Below are 24,767 nucleotides of genomic sequence, written 5' to 3'. Positions count from 1 at the left end.
TAAAACTCTTCTCCATCAGTTATGCAAAATAACCCAGTAACATCGCTTCAAACCGCAGAAACCACTCCTGGAGAAGTGCAGATCTGTCAGTCTGTGTGCTCAGCAGCCCTAGAGCACATGGCTGGCACGGTCAGTAGACCAGCCAGCCTCGGCGGGACTTGTCCTTCGAAACCCAGGGACCAAACCCCAGAGGGGAGAAGTGCGGGTTGTTGGCGTCCTGTGGAAACCAAACCCCACAGCAGCAGCGGAGGCCGTGAGGACGCTGAGCTGTGCAACAGGACTTGGGAGTGTCCTGGCCTATTTCAGCTCCCTCGCACCCTCCTCCCTCAGATGAGCCGTGTGTGATTTACAGCTCATTATCAGAGCTCCACTCTGAAGTCTTAGCAACCACTCCCGATCAGCCCAAATACAAAAGGGAAAGAACATATAGAAGATTGAAAATAAAAAGGGGGGTGTGGGGGGAGGCAACAGTCTAAAGATGAAACAGCAGCTGCATTCTTCTGTGAGAGGGCTGGGGAGTCCCGAGGGGGAAATGGGCACAGCTCAGGTACCCGCGATCCGGCGGCGCGGGCGGCTCGGGGCAGACCCCGAGGCGAGGCGAGCGCTCAGTGCCGAGCACTGCCCGGCTGAGGGCTGGGATCTGCGGGATGAGGGGTGGGATCTGCGGGATGAGGGCTGGGATCTGCGGGGTGAGGGCTGGGATCTGCGGGGTGAGGGCTGGGATCTGCGGGGTGAGGGGTGGGATCTGCGGGATGAGGGCTGGGATCTGCGGGATGAGGGCTGGGATCTGCGGGGTGAGGGGTGGGATCTGCGGGATGAGGGCTGGGATCTGCGGGATGAGGGGTGGGATCTGCGGGGTGAGGGCTGGGATCTGCGGGATGAGGGCTGGGATCTGCGGGATGAGGGACAGCGGAGGCCCCGCCGGGCTGAGGCTGGGATCCCGCGGGGCTGAGGGCAGCCCCCGGCCCGGCCCCTCAGGAGGTGCCGCAGCCGCAGCGCCGCCCGAGCGCCTCCGGGCTGGGACAGCTCTGAGCATTCCCCTCAGCCAGGCGGGAAGCGCTGGGAATTGCAGAACCGGCAGGGCTGAAAGAGATCTTTGAGATCATCCAGTTCAACCTCAGCCCAGCACTGCCACTGCAAACCCAAACCATTTCCCGGTGTCAGATCCAGAGGCCTGTTTAGCACCTCCGGGGATGGCAACTCCACCACCTCCCTGGGCAGCCTATTCCCAGGCCTGAACGCCTAACAGTGAAAAATTGTTTTTCTAAAATGTAACCTGAATTTCCTCTCAATGTGAGGCCACTTCCTCTGGTTCTCACTGCAGGCCCAGCAGAAGAGAGTGGCCTCCCCTCACTGCACGCTCCTGTCAGGGAGTGGGAGGGAGCGGTGAGGTCCCTCGCTCTTCTCCAGACTGAACAAACCAGCTCCCTCAGCTACTCCTCATGGGACATGTTTTCTAGTCCCTTTGTGAGCCCTGCTGCCCTTCTCTGGACACGCTCAGCCCCTCAATGTCCTTTTCCACCAGGGCCCAGGGCTGGGCACAGCACTCGAGGTGCAGCCTCAGCGGTGCCCAGCGCAGAGGGGCAGGCACTGCCCTGGTCCTGCTGCCCACCCTGCTGCTGAGACAGGCCGGTGCCATTGGCCTCTTGCCCCCTTGGGCACACTTTGGCTCACACTGAGGCGGCTGGTGACCTGCAGGATGTGCCACTTGGCCTTGTGGAACCTCACGCCCTTGTCCTTGGCCCATTGATCGAGTCTGTCCAAGTCTCACTGCAGAGTCTTCGTGTCCTCCAGCAGATCCACACTCCCACCAACTGAGCATCTGAAAATTTACTGAGGGTGCTCTCAATCCCCACCCCCAGATCATCAATAAAGATGTTAACCAGGATCAGCCCCAAAACTGGAGAACACATTTCAGTGCAGCTCAATTTGCATACTCTGCAGTTGGAGGCTCCAATGCCCCCACAACAGAAAGAGCTGCCATCCCTTGGCATTGGCCACACACACAGGTGCAGGAAAAGAACCTTTTACTAGGTGAATACGGCTGACAGAACTGAGCTTTCAGGCACACACTCCCTTTCCCTAATGACCCTGAACTCATTGAAAGGTATTTCACCTTCCAGCTCTTTGCACCATTGGATCCTCAGACCATCAGAGCTCCACCAGCCTCTCTCATCCTTTGCGTCTTCTCCCCACTCAAGCTGATGAGCAGCTTTTATAAGAAAAAATGCAGTTCAACAAGGTGATCCAATCTGTAAATGCAACTTACCCTGCCAAAAACAGCTACTGCCTTTTTCTTTCAGATGTGAGTCATCAGAAGTAATGAAAATGTATTGCATTTTAAACCAAAGAGGAAAAGAAAGGAAAGCACTCACAGAGGATTCAGCAAAGCCAATATGGCTTATCCTGTTGGCTGCTCAGTTATTGCATCCCTTTGCTACTTTACCATTTGTCTTGTTTGGAGATTGTGCTCAGATAATTCAGTGATGGGCACAACAGAAATTAAATAAATCATAGCTGATCGTGAAATAATACAACATAGGAATATTTAAATAGACTGTGAAGTATTTACATCATGGTGATGACAGTTGTCACAGAGACCAAAAAAAATCCCTTTTAACAAAACTTAATTTATATCCTTGTTCCTCAAGCCCTACTATCCATTTTTTGGCTAATGTAGAATGATGTAAAAATATCATTCAGTATCTTGTACTGTTTATACTTTCTAGGATTTCTGTTGTGTTTTCTAAAAGCTCTGAGTATTTTTTAGTTTGAAAAAAATATATATCATTTTGGTAGAAACATTGCAGTTCTGTGTTTCCTTTTGGTACTCAGCTGAAGAAATAAAGAAAAAAAAGAGCAGAAAATTTGGAGAGGTGGATAGTAGATCACAAGGAGCAAAGTTACAGGAGATGAGTACATTTCGACTGCCACTGCTTAAGAGCATGTCTCACAAAAAGCAGACTGGCTACATTGTCCCAGCTCCATCATTTCAACTCTCCATGACTTGTTTCCTGCTTTGTAAATCTGAGTTGAGCCATTTTTACCTAATATGAATAATAACTATAATACATACTTACAGTTCTCTTGTATTACTGCACCAGCATTGGGTGCCCTTGGAATATTTTAGCGTATTGCAATGCCATCCTTTAATTTACACAGGTTCAAGATATTATTTGTAGCTTATTCTTTCATTTGTAGCAAAAGTAAAAAAAATACTGCACATGATCAGTAACAGAACTGTTATGTCTATGGGATGCACATGATGATTTAAGTACTGCTTCATTCTGTGTGACTCCAGGCTTTGAGAAAGAGTAATCCCACTTGGCATTTTGACTCATTTTGGTCTCAGTAATTCCCATGGATCCAGAGTAACTTGTTAGAAGCTTGTGAAAAAGTGTCTCTGAAATTTACAGCAGAGCTCAAGTGTACAAAAGGATGAGAATTCAATGAATAATTCAATGAATACTAAGAATAAGTTTGAAAAGCATATACAGTTATTCTACTGGCCATGTCCAGTTGTTGCCCACTGTTACAGTACAGTGCACAATATCACCAGGAAAATTATGAATGTCATCTTCAGAACGATCTATTAACACATTTTCTTTTTGATCAAATTTATGTTCTACAAATTACCAAGCTGTTTTGCCTTTTTGAGGCACTTGTCTTTTCATGTTAAGTATTTACATGTATAATTCAGGTGGTTCCTGAATCTGCTTGAGGAACCCAAAACGAACTTTTAGGTTTTTGAAGATAAGGTCTGTTTTGCCTATTTCTGAAGCTGCAGTCCAAGAGCAGTGACAGAAAGGTAGCTGCTCTGGGAGCAGGGATTCTTCTAGCTTGAATTTAAACCTGAAGGCATTGTACCAATTTACACCTCTTACAAGAGCTCTGTCACTGCACAGAATTTCCATAGGCATTACAAGTCCCTTTCAACAAAGAATTCTCCTTCCCACCACAAGCTCTTGATGCAGCTTTCTGTGCCACCCTGGTTATGCCCTCTGTGATGGGCCTTTTGCAGAAAGGAGAAGGATACTCTTTAGCATAATTGTGTTTTCTGTGGAGTGTTTTGTCGCTATTGAGTGAGAAACGACACAGACTCTCCAGAAGGCTGGTTTGCACAAAGTGCGAATCTTTACTATGGATCCTCTCTTTATACATTGTTCTGATACAGATAGACTTGGTTGGTCAATTAATCAATACATTTTGCCTGATTGGCTAATTAACAAGATGCCTTTCTTATAAACCATCTTTGAGAAACACAAGGAAACAGAGAGTAGGAAAACACCACCTGCAGCTTGTTTATGATAATAAGCTATCATTGTTTCTCTTTAACTCCCTAAAGACTCTCAGACCGATTCTGGGAAAATTTATCTAGTTTCCTTGCTTTCTGACCAGGCTGTCACATCCACAGGTCCCACTTTGTGTTTAAAGGAGGAGGCAGTGTTTGTAATCCTCTGTGAGGATCCTTTCAGAAAGCAAAACAAACACAGCTCCAGAGGTTCCTCTATCAGTTGATAGTTACCAATCAGAACCTCAATCGGACACCATTTTGAAATGGTTGGACAGATCAAATCTTGGGATTCCCTCTTACAAGAAACACACTATTAATCTTAAAATATGTTACCTATTCTAATACAACCTCAATACTAAATCTAATACAGTAACAACTTATCATTACTTTGTTCAAAGAACTGATAGTCTTAGCCTGTCAACAGTCCTTTTTAGAAACAAAGAAAGGATGGAATGTTCACTCCCCACTTGTGGAGGGGCCATGTGATTGATGATTGACAAACATCTCAATCATTGTTCAGAGGTTGCCTGTTGGCCATATTGTGGTTTTGGTGTAGCAAATCAGGGTGGACACACCTCGCAGGTACCCAGTGTACTCCAGTATCTGTGGAAACACATGCATACCTGCGTCCCCAGGTGATAATGTCGTACAGGCCCTCCCACTTACTAGTGACTAGGTCCCATATCTGGATTTTCACTCAAGGTAGATGCGTCTCACCTGAAGAGTGCAATGAGAGAAAATTATTTAGACTAACAGGATTCTCTGAATTCTGTGGCACTGTAAGATGATTGATTGTATATAAAGCTTTTTCGAATTGACTATGTGGGGTTTCCCCAGGCATTCCCCTTTTTGTTTGAACAGAACATGCTTCAAGCGCTTTCAACAATGGCCTGGCCCGTTGGAGAGTGCAGAATACCAAGTTTGTGTGACACTCCCCATAAACGTAAAAACTGCTGCATCTTCTGTGAGACATAGGCAGGGCCATTGTCAGTTTTCACAGAAGAAGGTATTCCCAAGATTGCAAAAGCCATCCTCCAATGGGCAGTCACATTGTGACCCTTTTCTCCAGTGTGAGCAGAGGCCCACATGGCAGAGAAGGTGTTGATAGACACGTGCACATACTTAAGTCAGCCAAATTCAGGGCTGTGAGTAACATCTGTTGGCCAAAGCTGCAAGGCCTTTACGTCTCTGGGGTTCATCCCTGCTGGCAAAGGTGCAGCAAGTCCATGACAATTAGCACAAGAACTGAAAATGTCACGAGCCTCAGCTGGCATTAAGTGAAATTGTTTCTGCAAGGTATGTGCACTTTGATGGAAAAAGCCATGCGATGCTTTGGCTTGCACAATCTTGTCAGCTGAGGCGCTACCTACTCAGGGTTAGCCAGCCTGTCAGCCCTGGCATTACCTTCTGTTACGAAATGTGGCAACTTGGTGTGACTCCGAATGTGCAAGATGTAATATGAATGAACTCAGGCCTGAAAAGCACTCCACACGGTTCTCAATAACTGAAACACAACTGCATTATTTACTTCCTTCAGAAGTGAACAATCCAATCGCTTGGTTATGTCTGCAAAATAGGCAGAATCAGTGGCCAAGTTCAGAGGCACGTGAGAAAATTTCTGGAGTGCCATGGCAACGGCTTTTAACTCAACCAGTTGGGCCAAGCTCATGGCCCTCCAGCATTTGCCATCCAGATTCATCCTTCCAGGTCACAATGGCTTTGACTGTTTTTCCAGAACCATCAGTGAAGACAATGGGCCCTTGCACTGGCACCCAGCTGCGTTTTGGCCGCAACCACAGATTGGTCTTTTTTGCCAACTTCAACAACTTGTTCCGGGGTGTCGTGATAGTTCATTAACCGATCCCAAAAGTGCAAAAGGCAAACAGCAGGGGACTATCAGTTTAATCACAACAAATGCACTTTTATTAGGAGCCAAAACAATAAATGTGATAGTGGGGTCAGAAAGGAGATAAAAGCATAAAGAGAGAGAAAAGAGGGGGATGGAAATAGCTACCAACACAGGCAAGATCCTCACTGATCTGGAGGGATGGGGATCCATCTTGTTGTGTCGGGGAGAGTCTCCAAAGTCCTGCTCAACCGACTGGTCCAGTTATAGTCCACCAAGGAAAAAGGGGAGAACATACAGGACAATGAGAGTCTATTGAAATTGCTGCGGGGGAACAGGTGAGTCCACTGAAACCACCAAGGCAGGATGAACACAATGAAGAATAAGTCCATTGGAGTTACTGGACAAGAACAGGTCATGTCAATAGTGGTCACACCACCATTTCCCTCATTCCCTGTGGTAGGGGTCTCAGTCTCAGTCCTCAGGAGGAGGGTCGTCAATCTCGGTCTGTCATGGTGGTAACAAGGTAGATGAGGGGTCTTCAGTGAGAGACCACCAGAGTCACCCCAAAAGTTCATTTGGCTTAAAGGTGGAGAGTGAAGCAGGCATCGCAGCAGGCCGCCCCATGCTGGGTCCATGTCAGGTCTTTGCCAATTCCTTGCCAGGTCCTTGTCAGGCCTTGTTTGGAACAGCAAGCGTGACGGTACAGTGGCTGCACCTGCACTGTCATCTCCTTCAAGCTGGAACAGCAGTGGGGGAAGGGGTTCCTCCTCGTGGCAATCGGAAGGCAAAAGGAGAATTAGGGGGGCTTCAGACGAGGGGAGATCACCCACTCTGCAGGGCAGGGGGTGTCTCGTGCCCTCCAAGGCTGGGGCAAACAGCTGAGTTCTCAAGCAGGGCAGCAGCACCGTGGGAGAGAAGAGAATGATTTTTACTGAGCTGCTAGAGTTGTGTGTTCCTTGAGCCCTAGTGAGCACTGATCCTTGTTGAGAAGGCTTCCCCAGAGATCACTGGGACTGTTACAGGAGTCCTTGCAAACCCCCTTGGGTAAAGGAGGAGCTGAGGCAGCCCCTGCGGAACAAAGTGCTCTGCCTGGGGCAGTTGGCAGCCTCTGGCGCTGCCGCTCAGGGTTTGCCCCTCCTTTACAAGACATGTTTGAGCAGGAAGACTTTGAAGGCAATTTACCACTGTAGGGTTGTTAAATGTCTGTTTGACAGTGACAAATGTGTTATGCTCCATTTCACAATCTTTGGGGGTAAACATTCTCCGTTCTCTCAGTGTCTCATTGCCCGGGGTCATCTTTTGCCCAGGTGTCTCGTTCCTGAGCTGCACGTGTACCCCCAAGTCCTGCTGTACGGTGAGTGCCGGCCGAAGGTGCCATACCAGAGGAAGTTCCTCGTTGCAAATAACACCAATCTTCCTGGCTGCTACGGGCTTATTCCCCAGGTTTGGCATCGCATCCACCTCCTCCTCCTCCTCCTCTCAAATATTATTGAGGAGATATTAGGGTAAAAAAGGGTTTGGATAAGGCCTTGCTGGTTTCTGTTCTGTCTTAAAGATCTGCTGAGAACAGGATCCTACCTGAATGTAAACTTAAGGATGTAGTTTAACTTCCTGAGGATAGTTTATGTTCCAGTCTTCAGGGTGTTTTCTTGTGGGCGATATTAGAGGGTTGTGAAAAGCTGCTGCATCCACAGACACCAGTGCCTGTGCTGGCAGCCTCCTTGCAGGAACCCCTGAGAATGCTAAGCCTACAATTCTTGCATCTTGTTTGTGCCTTTTACCTTTGTCATGGGGATGTTTAAAAATGTGTGTAAGTTGCTGTTGCGGTGGATGTTAAGGAGTCTATAATTTCTTCAGAGGTCCCTCTGAAGCTGCATTTGATTCTGTCCCTGCCAGGAACGCAAGGAGGACTCTCCTGTGTTCTACTCCAGCCACAAACCCTGTGGGATTGTCCAGCCTCACAGCACTGCAGAGATTCCAGTTACAATTGAAGTCCAAACAGTGGGCAAGCATCGCACCAACCTTCTTATCGGCGTGTTTGGGGATGAGAGAAACCCACTGGTGAGTGCAAGGGGAGATGTGTGCCTTTGTGCAACTGCTCCTGGCAGGGTGCAAGGGTACAGGGATTCTCCTGGGGAAAACAGGCACAGGCTGCTGAGGATAAGGACAGGAGGGATCGGTGGCACTAACAGCTCACACCTTAGAGGTGGTAATCTCAGTGTCTGACACAGAAGGTAGTTTAATCTAAGCAGCAATCAAGGATAATTTTAATTAATTGTTCTTTAAAATGCTATTAACTTTGGAAACATCTGTTTTTAAATGTCATCTCTCTGAGCACAAAAGAGGATGTCAGACTTCTGGGAACCTAGAGCTTTCTGTAAAAGAAAAGAAAGCTGGCATTTGAAGAGTGGCTGCAAGGACTTAAACTTACATGTTTTAATATAAGACATGGAAATGATGGTGCCAAACATCTGAACCTGGGCCATTGTGGCACTGCATGTAAATCAGCAGAAAGGACAGGCAGTGCAGGCTGTGCCAGGGAGCAAGATACTCCAATATTCTGAGAGAGGCAAGAGGAACCTGGCTCTGGAGTGGTGTTAGCTGGGGCACCCCTCAATGAAATCAGTTGCAGAGATATTGGAGCAGAATTTAGTCTGGATTGTGTTGACAAGTTCTCCCTTAATTTTATCTTTTGTCTTTAGCTCTGATATCAAGAGAAACCTGTGGTCCTTTGCTCCCCAGAGAACATGGATTTCCCCATGGTTTCCCTGTTCCATCTTCACTTGCTTTGTGCCAAACTGCTGTTCATAGTAGAGAGCAGGGTGCGGGGTCTGTCCTCAGACTGCTCGTGGGGAGGCATTTTTCACACCTCCTGTGGGTCAGGCTAGCTGGGCTGTCCACACAAAGACATGTGGGGCTGTGCACCCCTGCAGCCTGTGGTCTCTGTGCCATTGAAGAGCATCTTTGGGCACCAGCTGCAGAGAAAGGCAGTTTAATATTGGAGGCTGCAGAGGGCAGAAGGAGCTGGGGCTGCTGCCCTGGCAGGGGGAGCAGGGCTGGTGCAGCCAGGAAGGCCTTGTAGGCTGGGCCTGCGGCTGGGTGGGATGTTTGCTGGATGGGGAGATCCATGAGGGGCTTGAGGTTTGTTTTTCTTCATGCTGGGTGTGTTGGACTTGTGGGGTTGGTTAAAACCTGATACGAGGGACTTGTTTGTGGCTGTGGGTAAAGCATTAGGCCATGTGGGAGAGTCCAGCCACAGCCTCCTGGGCCAAGGAGGGGCATGGATTTTCCTCTTGCTGCTATTCCCGCTGTTTGGGGGATAAATGTAACCTCAAAGTGAGGGATTTTTCCAGGACAGCTTTCTCTAACTCCACAATAGAATTCTGCTTTCAGCCTCTGCAGGGAGCAATGCACCTTGGCTGGGTGGTCGTGGTGTGTAAAGGATGGGTTGCACATGCTGGTAGCAGGGAGCTGTGTCTGCACAGCTGTGCTGGTGCAAGGCCTTTCCTCCCTTCTTTGGGCAGCTTCCAGCTCTTTTAGCCAATCTGTGAAATCCATGAAAAACCAGATGACAAGAGTTTTAGGGAAGAGTGAGCCGTGCCCACAGAGCACATGTTGTCCAGTTTTCTTTCTGCTTCCTGTTTTCCTGCTCTGCTCTTACCATTTGGAGATGACTTTTCCAAAGCAGAGGGTACTGGGGCACCTCTCTACAGCTGATGATTGGTGGGAAGTGAGGGCTTCAGTCATTTAGGGGATGTTGAGAAGCACTGATGGCCCCTTGGGAAAGAATAGTTTGGTGCTGGGGATTTGCACAACTGGTTTTGCAGAGATATTCTTCAGGCTCTCAGCATTATCCTCCAGCTGTGTGGTTTCTGGAGTGGGATTTGAGCAGTCCTGGCTTCCTCTGGCCTTGAGCCTTTGTGAGAAGCCAGGAGAGAGAAAGCAGCTTTCCTTGGCATACACTCCAGAGAAAGACTGGGGAAGGAACACTCTCCTGAGGATAAGTATCCCTTGGGTTGGGCAGAACTGGGTTAATTAGGTGAGTCCATTAAAGGAGGGGAAAAGACAAGCTGTAGGAGCTCTGCTGTTGCCCAATACTCTATTTTAGGGATTTTAAGCCTTTATGATTTTTATCATCCCCTCTTTAGTCTTTTTTTCCACAAGACACGAGGGTGTATGGTTCCCATCCTAAATGCATATTATGCTTGTCTTGCAGCCTTGCAAACCCCATTGTTACACCATTGAACCCAGAGAAGGAGTGATCCCCGCTAGGGGTCAGGTGCCTGTGACTGTCACAGCAACCCTGGATGACACTGGACTCTTTGCTAACACTATCCAGCTGTTCACTGGGGACAGCCTTTGGACTGCCTATCAGCTGGTGGCTTTGGGCACTGGCAGCACAATTGTCATAGACAAACCATTTGCCCCAGAGCTCAACCTGGGATGCCAATTCAGGTAGGAGATCTCTCCACTCCCACCTCTGCTCCTGTCTCAACAAGGAGCAGTTTTGCTGCAGTCCTTCAGGCAAGGTCTTCAGTGTCCAAAGCCCTGACTCCTTCCCTGAAGGCAGAGAGATTCCTTTAGAAACATGTGATGGCCAGTTGAGAGTTGTTGGACACCCTCAAAAGCCACTGTCAGAGAAACAAGTTGCTAAATTGCCATTGAATTTTCTTTAGTTCTAGTGTCTTGATTATTACTTGATCAAGTGAGGACATAAATGTCTGTCAGCAGGACAGTGAGTAATGATCAAGTGATGATGGCAGGCTCACAAAAGGTTCCTGAAATGGTGCCCAGATGAGGTGGTCTCTCCTTGTGGCTGAGGGACCAAGGGAAGATGGCATCACACCAAAATGGCATGCAGGGGCCCCGGGAACAAAGAGACAGGAGGGTGACAGTTCCCACCGTGAAGGCAGGAACCCACAGAGCAGTCCCAGAGGCAGATGGAAACTCTCTGGTTTGTGTGGGGTCTGCACCGCTGCTTCCTCACGCTGTTCATGGGCTCTGCTGCTGCCCTGCTCTGCCCAGGACCTCGCTCAATTTTTCACTGCCAGCAGAGTTTGCAAAGTTCACTTCCAAACAGTTTCTTATTGCAAAATGAAGTTTCTACAGATGGCTACCAGTGCAAAACCAAGGCTGCTACCAACGAGAGAGGCCCTGCTTCCCTGGTTTCCTCTCCTGGAGCAGGCAGACAATTTTTATCAGCTTGCTGGGATCATCCAGAAACTGCCTCTGAGCTGGCTTTTGGGAATGCCTGCAATCATACCCCCACACACAAAGTCCCCAAGTGCAGGATCTCAAAGATTCAGTTGCAGTTTTGGGCACAGATTAGTACAAAGTACAGCAACAGTATGAATCACCCCAGAACAAAGATTTTGGAGGAAAACACCAGGTCCTGTTAGCCTTGCCTGGAAAATGCTACATTATCATTATAAACATATTTCTCTTTGCAATAATGACATCAGCAGGGCAGCTTATCAGATACTATTTCTGGTCCACATTAAGAGCTGGAAATGAAGACCTTCTCCAAGCTATTAACACCTCAGGTTGCTCACTGGGAGCAATCTGATGACCAGGGAAATAGCTATTCCCATAATATTTTCCATCCTGCCTTCTATTCTAGCTTCCTTCCCTATATTCATCGGTTCAAAGTGACAAACAGGGGCCACCATTTCTATCAGCTCTTCTGGAGCGCGGGATGCTACAGCCCACCTGAGGAGGGGGGCCAGGGCATCTCAGCCCTCAGTAGCCCCAAAGATGATTCCCAGAGCCCCAAACGTGCCGCCCCCATGTTTGCGCTGGAGCCACCGTTGATGAAACTGCAGCCAGGCGAGTCTGCGGACCTGGTGCTGCGAGGCTTCTCCCGCGTCGCACAGGTGAGGTGCCCCCCAGGGGCTGAGCCTGGGCAACCATCAGATCCCCTCTCCTGGGCTTGCTCCACAGTCCCTCGACGTTAGCCTGGGGAAATGAGCAGGGGCCTTCAAGAAACTGGTTTAAGACCACACGTTTTTGTGGCAGCACCAGTTGCTTTCCCTGCTGCCCCCCCCCAGACCAGCTAAGACTTTATTGTGATTCCACAGCTACCAGAACCCAGTGCTGATACCAAAGTAGGGCTGGAAGGAAATACTGCTCTTTTGGGGCAAACAGCATTGCATGCTTAGTCAGCAAAGAAGGGCAGAGAAATAAATTACACTTAGACTAGGAGCCCAAAAAGAAAGTGAATTAAACAAGTGCCAAGTGGTTATTGGGGTACAGTCTTGCAGACAATTGAGCACAGAATAAACAAGCTGCATCGCAGGAAGAAAAGGGGGCAGTGACCATAACTCAGTGGCAGGAATGAGGCCTATGGTGGGTGCTGAGCCAATGTCGGGCATTTGCAGGGTGCCCTGCCACCACCCACTGGTGACAAGTGACTCTTGCATGCAGGAGGTGCAGGATTATGTGATGTGTGAAGCTGTCAGAGGGATAGCCAGCAGGAGAGAGAAGATAATAGAAACAGTCCTTATCTGCAAATATATTGATCCCTCCATAGAAATATCAGCCAGACAATTCTCTTTCCACGTGGAGAAGGTAAGTTTCGGGATTGCATCCTGGCATTTAACAGCATGGCTGAGGGGGTTGTGTGCTTGTGTTAAAGCTCCTCTTTACCTTTCCTAAGACACTCTGTAAAGTAAGTGACAACGCTTTTAGAGGTGAGACTGGTATTTAACTTCCCCAAAGTAAAATTACAGCTGCACTGCCAAGGGGGATCGTGGCCGCTTCCAGAGAAATGCCAGTTTCTTTGCTCACTGTAAAGGGAGGCTTTTGAGGATCCTCCAAGGCACGGTGATGTCTGTACACCGATGCTCTAAGGAAGCTGGGAAAAATGGAGATTCCTGTGAATTCCTCAGGCTGACAAGGAAAAACCCATCATCTCCTGTGTCTCTTTGCCTTCTCTGCTGTGCATTTCCCTAAGCTGCACCTGCTTCAGAGGACCCCCATGTTGCTGTTGAGGCAGGACGGGAATGAGAAGACTGACTCAGAAGGCTGCTGAGAGTGAAACTCTCATTTATTCAAAATACACTGCTCTTTTATACAGAGCTCTGTGAGGACCAATTCCATTGGTCCTGAAGTGGAAACAACCCACCCCATTGGTGCAGAGTGCCTGACGCACAGTGATAGAACTTCACTATAAACAATGTGAACAAGAGAGATAAAGAATTATTTACATTTTCCCCCAGCTCTTTACCAGGCTTCTGCCTGGCTAGAAACTCTCCATTTCTCTCTTTGACTGAATCTGAGACCCACACCCCCAGACATCCTGCAGCTGCAGTGATGATAACACTGAAGCAGAGCAGGTGCCCTTTAGTCTCTGGATTCCAACTCCAGCATCATCTTTCCCTCTCCTGCAAGTTGTCTGAAAAAGAGACAATGTTTCATCCTTTGGTTTCTGCAGTTTCAGGCCTCTCCTCTGGTTCCCAGGCTTCCACTGAAGTACAGAATCCCCCCTGGAACAGGCAGTTCAGATGCAATTAGAAGCTTTTCAGCTCTACCTGATTCTGCCTGGGTTCTGCTCGATGCCACACACACAAACTGATTTATGCATGCTATGGCACAGCACCTGTTTGATGTCAGCACATCCAGAAGTAGTTTCCCAAAGTCTCTGGTTTCTCTAAACCATGCAAGAAGCCCAGCACAATGCATAGACAGGAAAAAAGAGCCTAGGCTTTTATGAGGCTGCTAGAGCCAATAAGGTTGTGAGAAATGACTGTATGTGAGTGAAGACCATCTAGTGCTGTTCTGCCCAATAGAAGGACAAAACTGGAGACAAATGGTCTGGAGTCACTTTCTGCTTTAGATTTTGTTGAAGCAGCCACCTCCTCTCAGGGACCTATTCCCTCATCTGTACATGGGAGTGTTTCCCTGTCCCCCAGAGGATGCTGTGGTTTCTAAACATGAGAAGTATCTTTAAAGAAAAACCTCCTGGAAGAAAGGGTAATAAATAGAAAGGGTAAATAGAAATGAATGTGTTTCTGGGGCTGAAAAATGTGAGATGCAGCAGAAGCAGGAGGAGGTCTGTGCCTGGTTGAGGCTGTTTTTCCTTGTCTCCTGTTTCCATAGAAACCCAGTGATGATCTGACTCGGCAGTACCAGCCTTTGTCTTTAAAAAACACCTGCCTGCTGCCACTGGACCTTATGCTGGACTTGGAGCAGCCGTTCCTGGTCTGTGATGAGGACCAGCAGCCCCTCCCAGATGGCCAGGTGAGCAGCCCTGGACTCCTGCAGTGGGGTCTGAACAGGAGGGATGTGGTGGTGCCTTTCTGGTGCCTTTCAAGGGAGCTCCTTGGGTCAAGAAGTTCATTCTGCAGCATCAGCAGTGAGCTGGCCTGAGCTGCATCAGCGGAGCTGCTGAAGGAATCAAAATCTTACCTGAATTGAGAGGATCCGTCCTGCCTTTAAGGCACAGGGAGAAGGGAGCAGGCAACTGGGTCTGGGCAAGCCATGCAGTAAAGGTGTCTCATGGAAAGCATGCCAGCTCTGCCGCAGCCACCCCCTTGTATTGGGGCTGAGCACAGAAATGGCCTGAGGGAGTCCTGGACTAGACTGTGGTGCCTACAGACCCCTGCTGTAAGGAAATGAACCATGAACTGAGAAGCCCAAGCTGGGGTCACTTTGAACATTTACAGTTTTGTGCTGTCAGACCTTGGGACATCATCCCACAGGTGATTAATTCCTGTTTGTGTCCTGTAGCCTGTGACAGTGGATGTAGGGGAGACCTGTCATCTCTACATTGCATTTGAGCCAGCTTATGAACTGGATTTTAAGAGCTGGAAAAAAGAGAAAGTTCTGAAGATAGGCATGGTCAGGGGCCATCCATTTGTGGATCATATCACCCTTCGGGGAGAAGTCCTCTTCCCAAATCTCCAAATCCAGCCCAGCACCCTGGAGTTTGGCTGCATCATGGCTGGCACTGAAGAAGTGCGTTCTCTGGAGATCACCAACTGCAGCCCACTTCCTGTCAAGTATCACTGGTCATTCCATTCGGATAGCCAGGTGAACAAGTTGAGGTATGTGCACCTTTGTCCTCTCCCTGAAGCTCTTCTTGCTGGTGTCCTGTTTGTACTTGGCAAAGAACAAAGGTGTTGGCCTAGGATCTGGCAAATAACATTGACCAGCTGTGGTCAGGCTGGATGCTCAGGGAATAGGTTTCCAGCAGTTTGGTGCTGTGCAGCCCCCACAGTGGTTTCCCCTGGGAAGGAAAGCTGGGGTGAAAGCTGCTTTCTCAGACCTCTGTGGCCTGAGGCAATGTCCACCTTGATGAAGGGCTCCTAGTGCCAGCTCCCACAGTGCTGCTGAGGGCCCTTTTGGCCCCTCTGCTTTGGGATGGGTCCTCTCTGCAGGAGCTGCTCTCTGCTCCTTGCCTTCCTCCCTTGCATTGTGCTGCAGGATGCCCAGAAAGTCCCAAGACCAGAGAAAGAGCTACTTAGTGCCTGGGCTGATGCTGAACATCTTGTTACCTTCCCTTTCCTTCTTTGCTAGGACAACTCCTTTACTGCCAGGATGATTTCCCTCCCAGGGGTCAGCTTTCAGTGGACACCTTGGATTCTTCACTCCCTTGTTTTGTGGACACTTGTTACTTATTTTGACTTTTCCACCGTGCAACATGTACCTTATGGGTTCTGTTCTGCTTGACATCAGGACTTGTTCATCACATCATCTCCTATCCCTGCCTTCCAGAGAGTTTCTACTTTAGGGTGAAAAATGTCTTCTGGTCACCATGGTCCTGGGAAGTTGCCTCAAACCATTCATTCAACTAAAGACAGTGGAATAGATGATTAGGGGATCTCTTGGGGGTTATGATGAGAGAGCCCCTCATCCAGAAACGAAACCCAGCCTTAGATCACACGCTACAAAGCTAAAGGCAGTGATTCTTTGGGGAGCAGGTCATTACAGGCCCTGAATGCCTGTCTGGGAATGGTGCATCCAGGTCGTGTTTGACTGTGTGGGGAGCACTTGCAGCTCATCTGGGTGACAGGCAGGCACGGCTTGACGGTGTCCCTCACATGGCATTAGAAACACAAGCAGAGTTACTCTAGGCACCTGCTTCAATTTAAAATGGGGAATGTGACCTGAGTCGCCTGGAGTGTTGGAAAATGTCAATCAACCCCCCCTACACTGTCAGGGAAACATTCCTGATCAATACCTGGTGGAGCCGCAGAGGTTCTGGCGTTGGGCACTGTGGGGGGCTGTGCTGGCTCGTCTGTGGCCGGGTCTGCCCCTCAGTGCCTCAGATCTCACCTTTTTGCTTTCCTCCCACTGTGCTTTTTGCATCCCCACAAGATGTTAATCCCTATCCTCTCTAGTTCCTCAATGTAAGCAATTGCAGCTGCTGTACCACTGCTACCTCAGTGTCATCCCTGGGCTGCCTATAGAGCAGACCCGCTCCAGCCTGGATTGGGAAGGGCTGGATCAAACCATTTCTCAGTTCAACGTGCCAGCACCCTGGTCAGGGGCTGCATCCTGACCAGGAGCTGCTTGTGCAGGTGTTCCTCCCTCCTTCCCACTGCAGGTCCCTGTTCATAGTTATGTTGTTTTCCAGATCTGAGCTTTACCTACCTACATTCAAACCTCAACCACCAAAGGAGAAGAGAACCTGTTTGGATTCCTTGGCATCTCAAACAAGACGCTTCAAGATTACAAATGTGGAGGAGGCAGTCATAGCCCTGAAAGAATCGCAGGGGCTTGCCCAATCTGTAGGAGCAGAGGTAGATTTTCTTGTACACCTAGTGCTTGTGCTGCCTCCCCAGCCTGCCACCAACAAGTCATGCTCGTGCTGACCTCTCTTTTTGCTGCCCTGTTGTCCTGTGCTCTGAAAGTTGGCCAGGCAGCAGGGCCAGTGGCTGGATGTGGGGTGTGTGAGAGGGAGAAATAGGAGAGTTTTTCTTGGAGGAGCATGCTCAGATTCTACAAGCCTGTGTTGAGTGTGGAATTTTTTTGCTTTGTTTTCTTCACAATGTGAGATGAGGCTTTTATCTGTATCATCATGGTAAGACCTCCAGCTTCCTTCCCAGAGCAAGCTGTGATGAGTCCTGATCTCCATGTACCCTTTTCCCAGCCCAGCCAGACTACCTGTTTCCAGGTGTCTGCTCTCACCCAAGAGCTGGTATTACACTGTTGGCCCTGGAGCTGTCTTACAAACTGAGACTTTGCAAAGTGGCCGTCACTTCCTCCTAGCATAGAAAATGGCTTGTTTTTCAGGTGCCACCACAAACTCGTGCAGGCTATTACACCCCACTAGGGTTGACGGGATTCAGGTGCTCTATGGATGTACCGCACACTTCCCTTGAAGCGCAGGAGGTAAGAGGGAATCCGTCTCACTCATCCATTGCCAGCGTGGCAAGCAGGGCTGTAGCTCCCAGTCCCACTGGTGGCCCCCAGCACTGCACACAGAGGGGCCTCACGTCCCTCCAGGCCCATACAAAGTGCTGCTGAACCAACTGGCTGTTGGAGGGGCTGTGCAGGACATGTTGTAGGACACTCCAGGGACGCTGTGCAGCACCTATAGAGGGCATTGCTCCCCCTGGAACACATCAGGTAGTCCGTAGGAAATTTTTGCAGGACCTTTTGCTGAGGCACCTTGAGAAAGCAGCATTTAAATCAAAGAGAAGGGAAAAGCCTCAGAAGTCAGATTAGCTGGGCCAGAGTCCTTCCCTGAGCTCCAAGAGCTCTCACTCTGAGTCTTCCCCTTTTCTAAAAGCAGTAAGAAATGCTTTTGAAAGGCATTAAAAAGAATAAGTTGTGCGCCAGAGAGAATTTCTGCTACCGGGAGACATCCCAGTTCACTTTAATGTAATGTGTTAATTCATGCATTGATTCCTGAGTATGGGAGAAGATTTTCCCCATGGTCCCTCCATTGGTCAGTGGCACAGATGCAGGAAGAGATTAGGGTGATTGTGGCCGTGTTTGTGCAGTGGCTACAGCTGCACTTTGGTCCAGGATGCTCTTCTGCACCCATTTCCATGCTCAACACCTCAATCTCTCCTGTCCTCCAGGCTTTCAGTATTGTGCCAGTGTCAGGTGTGCTGCAGCCAGGAGGGAGCCAGCAGGTCTCCTTCACCTTCTTTGGCCACCTCAACGCCATCTCCAGTGTCACGGCGCTGTGCCACGTGGAGGGAGGCCCCACCTACGAGGTGATGGTGACTGGGGAGGCCTCACGTGTCAGCTACTCCCTGAGCCTCCGGGAGATCAACTGCGGCTCTCAGGTACCACACGTGTCCCCTGGTGATACAGCCCACCAGAGCCCAGGCTAGCTCTAGAAACTCTGGTGCTGCCAGGTGTGAGGAACTGCCTTGGTGTGGGGATTTGCCAGAGACAGAATTAGAGCCACATGCTCTGCAGTGCCAGATACAAGCCACAACAGGGACCAGGCGAAGGAGAAAGGAGGAGGCTCTCTGTCTTAAGACTCCACAGGGAAGATTTTATTTCAAGTGAAAGGAGCAATGTAAAAGAGCCCTCCCTGCTGCATGGGTTTTTATACTGTTGCAATTTACGGGGAAGTTGCTAGCAGTTGTCCAGTGGGGAGTCTTCAGGGGAGGAGTAAAGGGAATACATCATTTTTTTGGGATTGGGCAGGGGGAGGAAGGGTAAAGTCACATGGGCCAAAGGGGCATCCAAGTTTAGGGGAATTCCAAAGGGGTGTTGCAGTTGGGGATTGGCCCAGGCTAAGAAGTGGCACAGGTTTGGGAATAAGGGGTTGGGTTGCCTTGACAGGCAGGGAAAAGAGCTGGAACAAGGGGTGGGGAATGGCATGAAAGACAGCATTGAGGCAGGGTACAAATCGGGGATGAACCAACTTGGGGAGAACATGGAGGTGCAACAGAGCAAATTATTTGACAATAAACTAATAAAATAAACAGGAACTGCAACACCCTGGCACAGCTGCCTTGGGACCACGGCCAGCAGGTTCCTGCCCACCTCTGTCCAGGGCTCCCTTCCCTTCCCAGCCTCTTTGTTGGCCCTGGGGCTTGGAAGTACAACCTTTGAGGGACACATCTGGCATCCAAGCTGGTTTAAAATGGCCATCTCCAACCCTCTCCAAAATGTTGGGAGTGCCTCTTTTTCAGGGTACCTAAGACTGCCTCCTGAGGAAGGCAGGATCCCGGGGGGTGCTCTGAGGGGCATGTTCCCGAGACATCCTTCTGCTGATCCACTCTTAAAGCCTGACCTCCACGAAGATGCTCTTATCTAAAGCTCTTGCTTAATCCACACAACAGTCAGGGGAAGAAGTTGGGCTTCCAGTCACTGTATTTGGGGAGACTGTCCCAGAATAATCCCCACATCACTCTTTTAACTGAAAGCCCACAGATATTTCCAGCTGCTGGCCCTGTCGGTGTTGCCCTGTGTGAATCCCTTGTTGCATGTATGTTGCTTGCCAATACTTGCATGCAGGTGTCTTTTCTCCTGCAATGCCTCAGTGCTGTCTCTGTTTCTCCTGGCTGTTGGTGACCCCTCAGAGTGCAGAGGGCCCGTGTGCCCCGGTTCATTTATTGCTGGCCCTCACACGGTTGTTACCACACCGCTGTGTGCTGCCAGAGCTCCCTGGTCCTGTGCAAGTGCCCTGTGTCTGGGGGTTCCCCGGGTTCCCAAGTGCCCTTATCTCCTCCCTGGTCCCTGCTCCCATGATGTGTCTGCTTCCAAGGCCAGGAGAGAGGAAGGAGATTCCCAGCAGCAGGCCTGAGTCTGTAACTTCCTGCTCCTGTGCCTTCTCTCCAGATGTTTAATGAAATTGGTCACAGCACGGTCACCCTGGTGAACACTGGCAAGATTGAATTCATCTGGACGCTAAATCCCAGCGCTGCAGCCGAGCATCTGCCTGGTGTGTTTCTGGTCAATCCCACCATTGTAAGTAGCACAAGTGACTGACCCCAGCCCTGTGCCAGGTGGCCCAGAAGAGTGTTAAAAGGAAAAAAGAGGGTGGGGGGAAGGGGGAAAAAAGTCAGAGGGGAAAACCCCAAACCCAGCCATGAGAGAGACAGAGCTGTAAGCAATTTCTGCCGGGGGCAGAGGAGATCAAACAAGAGCTCTCCTGATAGACTCCCCCAGGCCTTGGCTGATGGGGGCTCTGCTGTCACAGGGCAGACACTGGCAGGAGGCACAAGTGTGTTGGTCACTGTTCTGCTGTAAGGGAAGTAGAGGAGAATTCTTTTTGATAGATTTCTCAGATGAAAATAAGGCACAAACGCAGCAAGTGTTATATCTGAAAACTGATTATTGATAAAGAAAGGGTATGGTCCCGACCAGAAGGGGATAGAAAAGAGAGCAGGGAGAGAAAATGAGCAACGGAGACAGCAACAGAGGACAGGGACGGAGCGCTACCGCCAGAGTGCTGGGCCGCTCTGTTGGGTCCTGCTCGGCAGATGGAGCAAGCGTGCTGCCAGCAGCACCGAGCGTGCGGTGCAGGGGCTCCATCCGCAGCGGCAGCAGGAGCGGCTGTCCCGGGGCTGCGGCCGGGCCGGGCTCAGCAGCTGCGGCTTGGCACCGGGCACTGGGCACTTGGCACCGGGCACTTGGCACCGGGCACTTGTCACGGTCGGGGCGCGGCGGCTGCTCCCTCGGAGAGGCAGCGGAGCACTGGGTTGCCGTGGCGAGCGGGGAAGCGGCGACAGCAGCGTAGACAGACGGGGAAGAGATGGCTCTGCAGGGAGCCGGACCCTCCAGGTGCTCTCAGCCCAACAAAAAAACAAAAAATGGTGGGGAAAACCTGGCAGTGTTAACTGCTTCGATATGGTAAGATTCCTCCCATAACTCCGCCCTTTTAGGAAGATGGTCAAACGGGCAAAGTTGTTAGAAGATTGGTCAGACAGGCAAAAATTTCCTGGGCTTTGGGGTCTGCCTGCCTCCACGGGGGAGGTCTCTTGCAGCCCCCTAGACAAAGCCTGCCTGCATTGTCTCCCAGCAATCTCCTTTACACGCGGGATGTGTTAAGGCTCTCAGCACATCTACAGCCCCTATAGTAATTTTTCACCCCACATCAGAACGTGTATTTATAACATATGTTGTGGCATAATTAAAAGTGCAATTGGTTGCTCACAGTCACTCTGGGGACTCCAACGGCTGAGATCTCAGGTTGTGTTGGCACTGGAGTGTTTCTGAGGGTCACCTTACCGTGCCTGTGTGATCACATATCCCTTAAGTAGGCTTGCTGGTCTCTGCCTCCTCCAGCTTTGTTGCTGTGCAGCGGCTTTTTGGGCCAGGGAGCAGCAGGGCTGGAAGAGCGGGGAGAAAAATTAACAGCATCCCACTGCTGTCCAAGCTTCTCAGTCCTGCCTGGATGCCTTTGAGCCGAAGCAGCACTCCTGTCTTTGTCCCTCCTTGCAGTGGGAAGAGGAAGCCAATTGCTTTCCCATTTCTTCATGCCTGTCTCCTACAAGGGAGGAGAGGAGCTGCTGGCCCTGCTCAGTGCGGGGACTTCCCCAGTGGCAGCAGAAGAGCCTTTTTTGATGAGGTGGGCTCTTGCTGGCAGAGGGCAAACCCCATTAGCAGCAGAGGTGTGCTCACATCAGGCTGTGCTGGGGCTGCAGCCTTATGAGCCCTGGGGAGGACACACGGCACCCTAGGGTCAGAGGCTCGACTTTTTGGGCACAAGGAAGGTAGAAGGTGTGAGAAACGAAGGCCACTCCTTAGTTAAAATTTAAAGAAAATTTAATAAGAGACAGTAGGGGACAAAGTCAACAAAGGAGAAGTAACAGTGCTGGGTGCTTGGCTTGGGTGCTTAGGCACAGCCAGAGGCACCCAGGCAACACAGCAACACCCCTTATATACCCTGGGTATTGCATCAGCCTAATCCATATCTACAAATGCTTGTACATATTGAAATATTTTAACATAGCTCCTCCTCTGTCCTGCCTTTTTGGAGCATGTGCAGATGTCCTGGTCCCAGTCATTTGTTACCTTTCAGCACATTCAACAGGCTTCCATTCCTTCACTGGTTAAACGTTATTATTACAACAGCTCTTCACCAATATTTATATCACAACACAACATTCGCATTAAAAGAACTCTAAACCTTAGCAAAACTTCTTTTACAAAAGCCAACATTATAAAACGCGTAGTATTTATTCTAACAGTTGCGAAAGCCAACACTGTGATGTATTTGTCACAAAGGTGATGTGGTCTGATGGCTTCTTCTAGATGAGAACCTGTCTCCTCAGCCTGTCTGTCCCCTGAGCCATCCCCATCACTCTGATGCATTCCCTCCCTCTTCTCCTGTCCCTGCAGGGCTCCATTGCACCTGGTGAGAAGCAAGTGCTGAAATTCTCCTACGTGCCAGGATTACCAGGAGCCTTCAAGAGGACTTACCAGCTTAAAGTGGGTGACCTGGACCCAGAAAATATCCTCCTGAAAGGAGAAGCGTCCTGTCCCATGATCAGCGTGAACCTGCCCTGGAACATCACAGGTGGGCACTGCCTGTCTGGCCCCAGGAAGGGCTCCTCCGGTTTTGTTCCCTACCATATGCCCATAGGGCAGTTCGTGCTCACCTCTACCGAGCCTGGAGGGCTGCAGGACTCCCAGACTAAGTCAAGCCCCCTGGTTGCTTCATGAGTCTTGAGCAGAGGATGCCGTGTGGGCTTTGTCCCAGGAACCAACCTGCAGAGCTTGCCAGCACATCTGGCAGGGTCCTGAAGGATGATGGCTAGACTGAAGGGCTTGGGAAAGCTGTAAGAGAGGCTGGCAGGGCTTCTGGCAGGGTTGGAATTCTGTGACGTTGCAGGGGATGAGATGCTCCTTGGGGGGTGGGAGATGGGTGGGAGCAAACATGAGGATTCAGAGAGCAGCAGCAGCATCCACCTCCCATAGATTGCTTCAGGGATTTCTTTTTGGAAGAAACCAGTGTTGGGAGGCAGGGACTTCCCAGCTGAAATGGGACTGGCACTTTGCTCACACTTCTCTTTGTGGATATTTTCTTCCTTCAGGAAATGAAAAACATGAGAAGCCACTGAAACAGCTTGTAAAACCCCTGCATCAGTACAGTCGGAGGAGTATATCAGCTGTTCGGAAGAAGTCTCAGACCCTGATGACTCAGACCTTGAAGACTCTGAATCCAAAGACTCGGGACCTGAAGCCCCGTTATCTTGGCTCTGGCACTGTAGTAAGAACAGCTACAGCCTTGTTTGGCACATGCGACCCTCCCCATGTCACCTGAGCCCCTTGCAGCCCACAGCAGCTCCCTGCTGCACCTGGGACCTCCCTGCCCACTTACAACCATTTGTCACCTCAGCATTGCCCTTAGGGCTGCCACTCTGCTCATGGTCTCTTCTGGGGCTGCAACAGCTCTACCCCAGGGAGAGATCCTGAAGGCCACGCTCAAAGGATGGAGTTCAGATGGTGCTCTGAAGGAAATGCAGGTCATTTCTGGGGAGTTTCTTGGTCCCGACCCAAGCCCTGCTAGATTTACAGACCTGAACAGCGGCTGCCTGATTGTGCCCTGGGGCTGTGCTGGTGGTGCTCATTTCCAAGAGGCACCAGCTTCATTCTGGTTCCTTTTCAAAGCAGTTTTTGTCCAAGCTGCCTTGGTACTAGCTGTGGGCAGGCAAGCACCTGGAGCTGTGGAAGGTTCCTGGCTGGTCTGTCTGCCTGTGGCCACAGGGCAGGTGTCGGTGGGGTGGTGCCTTCCCGAGAGCGAGCTCTCTGGTCAGTGCGGATAGCTCCCACACACCACCAGATGCTCTGAGGGCTAGATGTGGTAATAATGGCAGACCAGTAAAAGGGAGAGAGGCTTGCTGCTTGAGGGTCCAACTCTGTTTATTGGAGGGTCCAGGCAAAGCGAGGTAAAGAGATCAGGTAGCAGGGTGGCAGGTTGAAGAGGCTCAGAGGCAGCAAGCCCTGAGTGAAGGAGGGTCCAGGGTATATAACTGGGAAAGGATAGGCGGGGTAACTGTGGAAAGAAACCAGCCAGAGAAAGGGTAATGGGAGGAGCAGGGATGGGGTGATTGGAAAGCAACCAATGGAGGAACAAGGGATGAATGACAAGTAATAGGGACCAATGAATGAACACAGAACATTGAACTTTCTGGAACAGGGGATTGAACTACAGCTTGATGGACAGAACAGTATTTGCATCTGAAACAAGGAACTATGGGAAAAAGGTTCATTCTCTCTCCGTAAACTACACAGTTGTTTCCTCCCAAGGCATTTCTGCCTCATAACTTCCCATCCGACATCCTATATCTGCCTGACCAGATCAGTTTTCCTAACAGTGTCTGGGCAGGCAAAGATGCTGGAGTTGTGTCCCTGGAGATGAGGTCCTGGCTAAGAGAGCAGGAGGTGTCACAGACACTGAGCAGCCAGCCAGGAGGACCCCCACACCCCCTCTCAACAAGAGCAGGAAGGGATCCTTTCTCAGGTGCAAGCTGGGCCTTGGGAAGGACCTTTGCTAATCAGCCACTGTCTTCCCTTTCCTTAGCCAAGCTCTCAGCTACAGATAGACACGATGAGGACACTGATAGAGAAGGCTGATCTGGAGCTGCAGCAAAAGCTCACATACTATCCCCCGAAGAGCAGGTTCCCTGACAAGGAGCTGTGCCAGAGTCTTGTCAAGTGAGTAGGGACTCCCATCCCCAGGTGCCCCATGGGGAACACCCAGCCATG

General features: G+C 50.1%; 2 protein-coding genes across 2 annotated transcripts in view; both read left to right on the top strand.

Annotated features, from left to right (window-relative positions):
* Positions 1 to 24,767, top strand: part of LOC144247087 (hydrocephalus-inducing protein homolog) — a 261,188-nt gene that overhangs the window by 51,095 nt on the left and 185,326 nt on the right. The gene's annotated exons all lie outside the window — the stretch shown is intronic.
* LOC144247088 (hydrocephalus-inducing protein homolog) overlaps positions 18,314 to 24,767 on the top strand; it is a 32,533-nt gene continuing 26,079 nt past the window's right edge. The window contains exons 1-5 of the mRNA XM_077786426.1: positions 18,314 to 18,382; positions 19,893 to 20,021; positions 22,398 to 22,575; positions 23,093 to 23,268; positions 24,583 to 24,716. Coding sequence (XP_077642552.1) covers positions 18,314 to 18,382; positions 19,893 to 20,021; positions 22,398 to 22,575; positions 23,093 to 23,268; positions 24,583 to 24,716 — 686 coding nt within the window. The remainder of the gene's footprint in view (positions 18,383 to 19,892; positions 20,022 to 22,397; positions 22,576 to 23,092; positions 23,269 to 24,582; positions 24,717 to 24,767) is intronic.

This window comes from Lonchura striata, chromosome 13 (genome assembly GCF_046129695.1).
Source record: "Lonchura striata isolate bLonStr1 chromosome 13, bLonStr1.mat, whole genome shotgun sequence".
Classification (NCBI taxonomy): Eukaryota; Metazoa; Chordata; class Aves; order Passeriformes; family Estrildidae; genus Lonchura; species Lonchura striata.
This window is presented reverse-complemented; position numbering and strand designations above follow the sequence as displayed.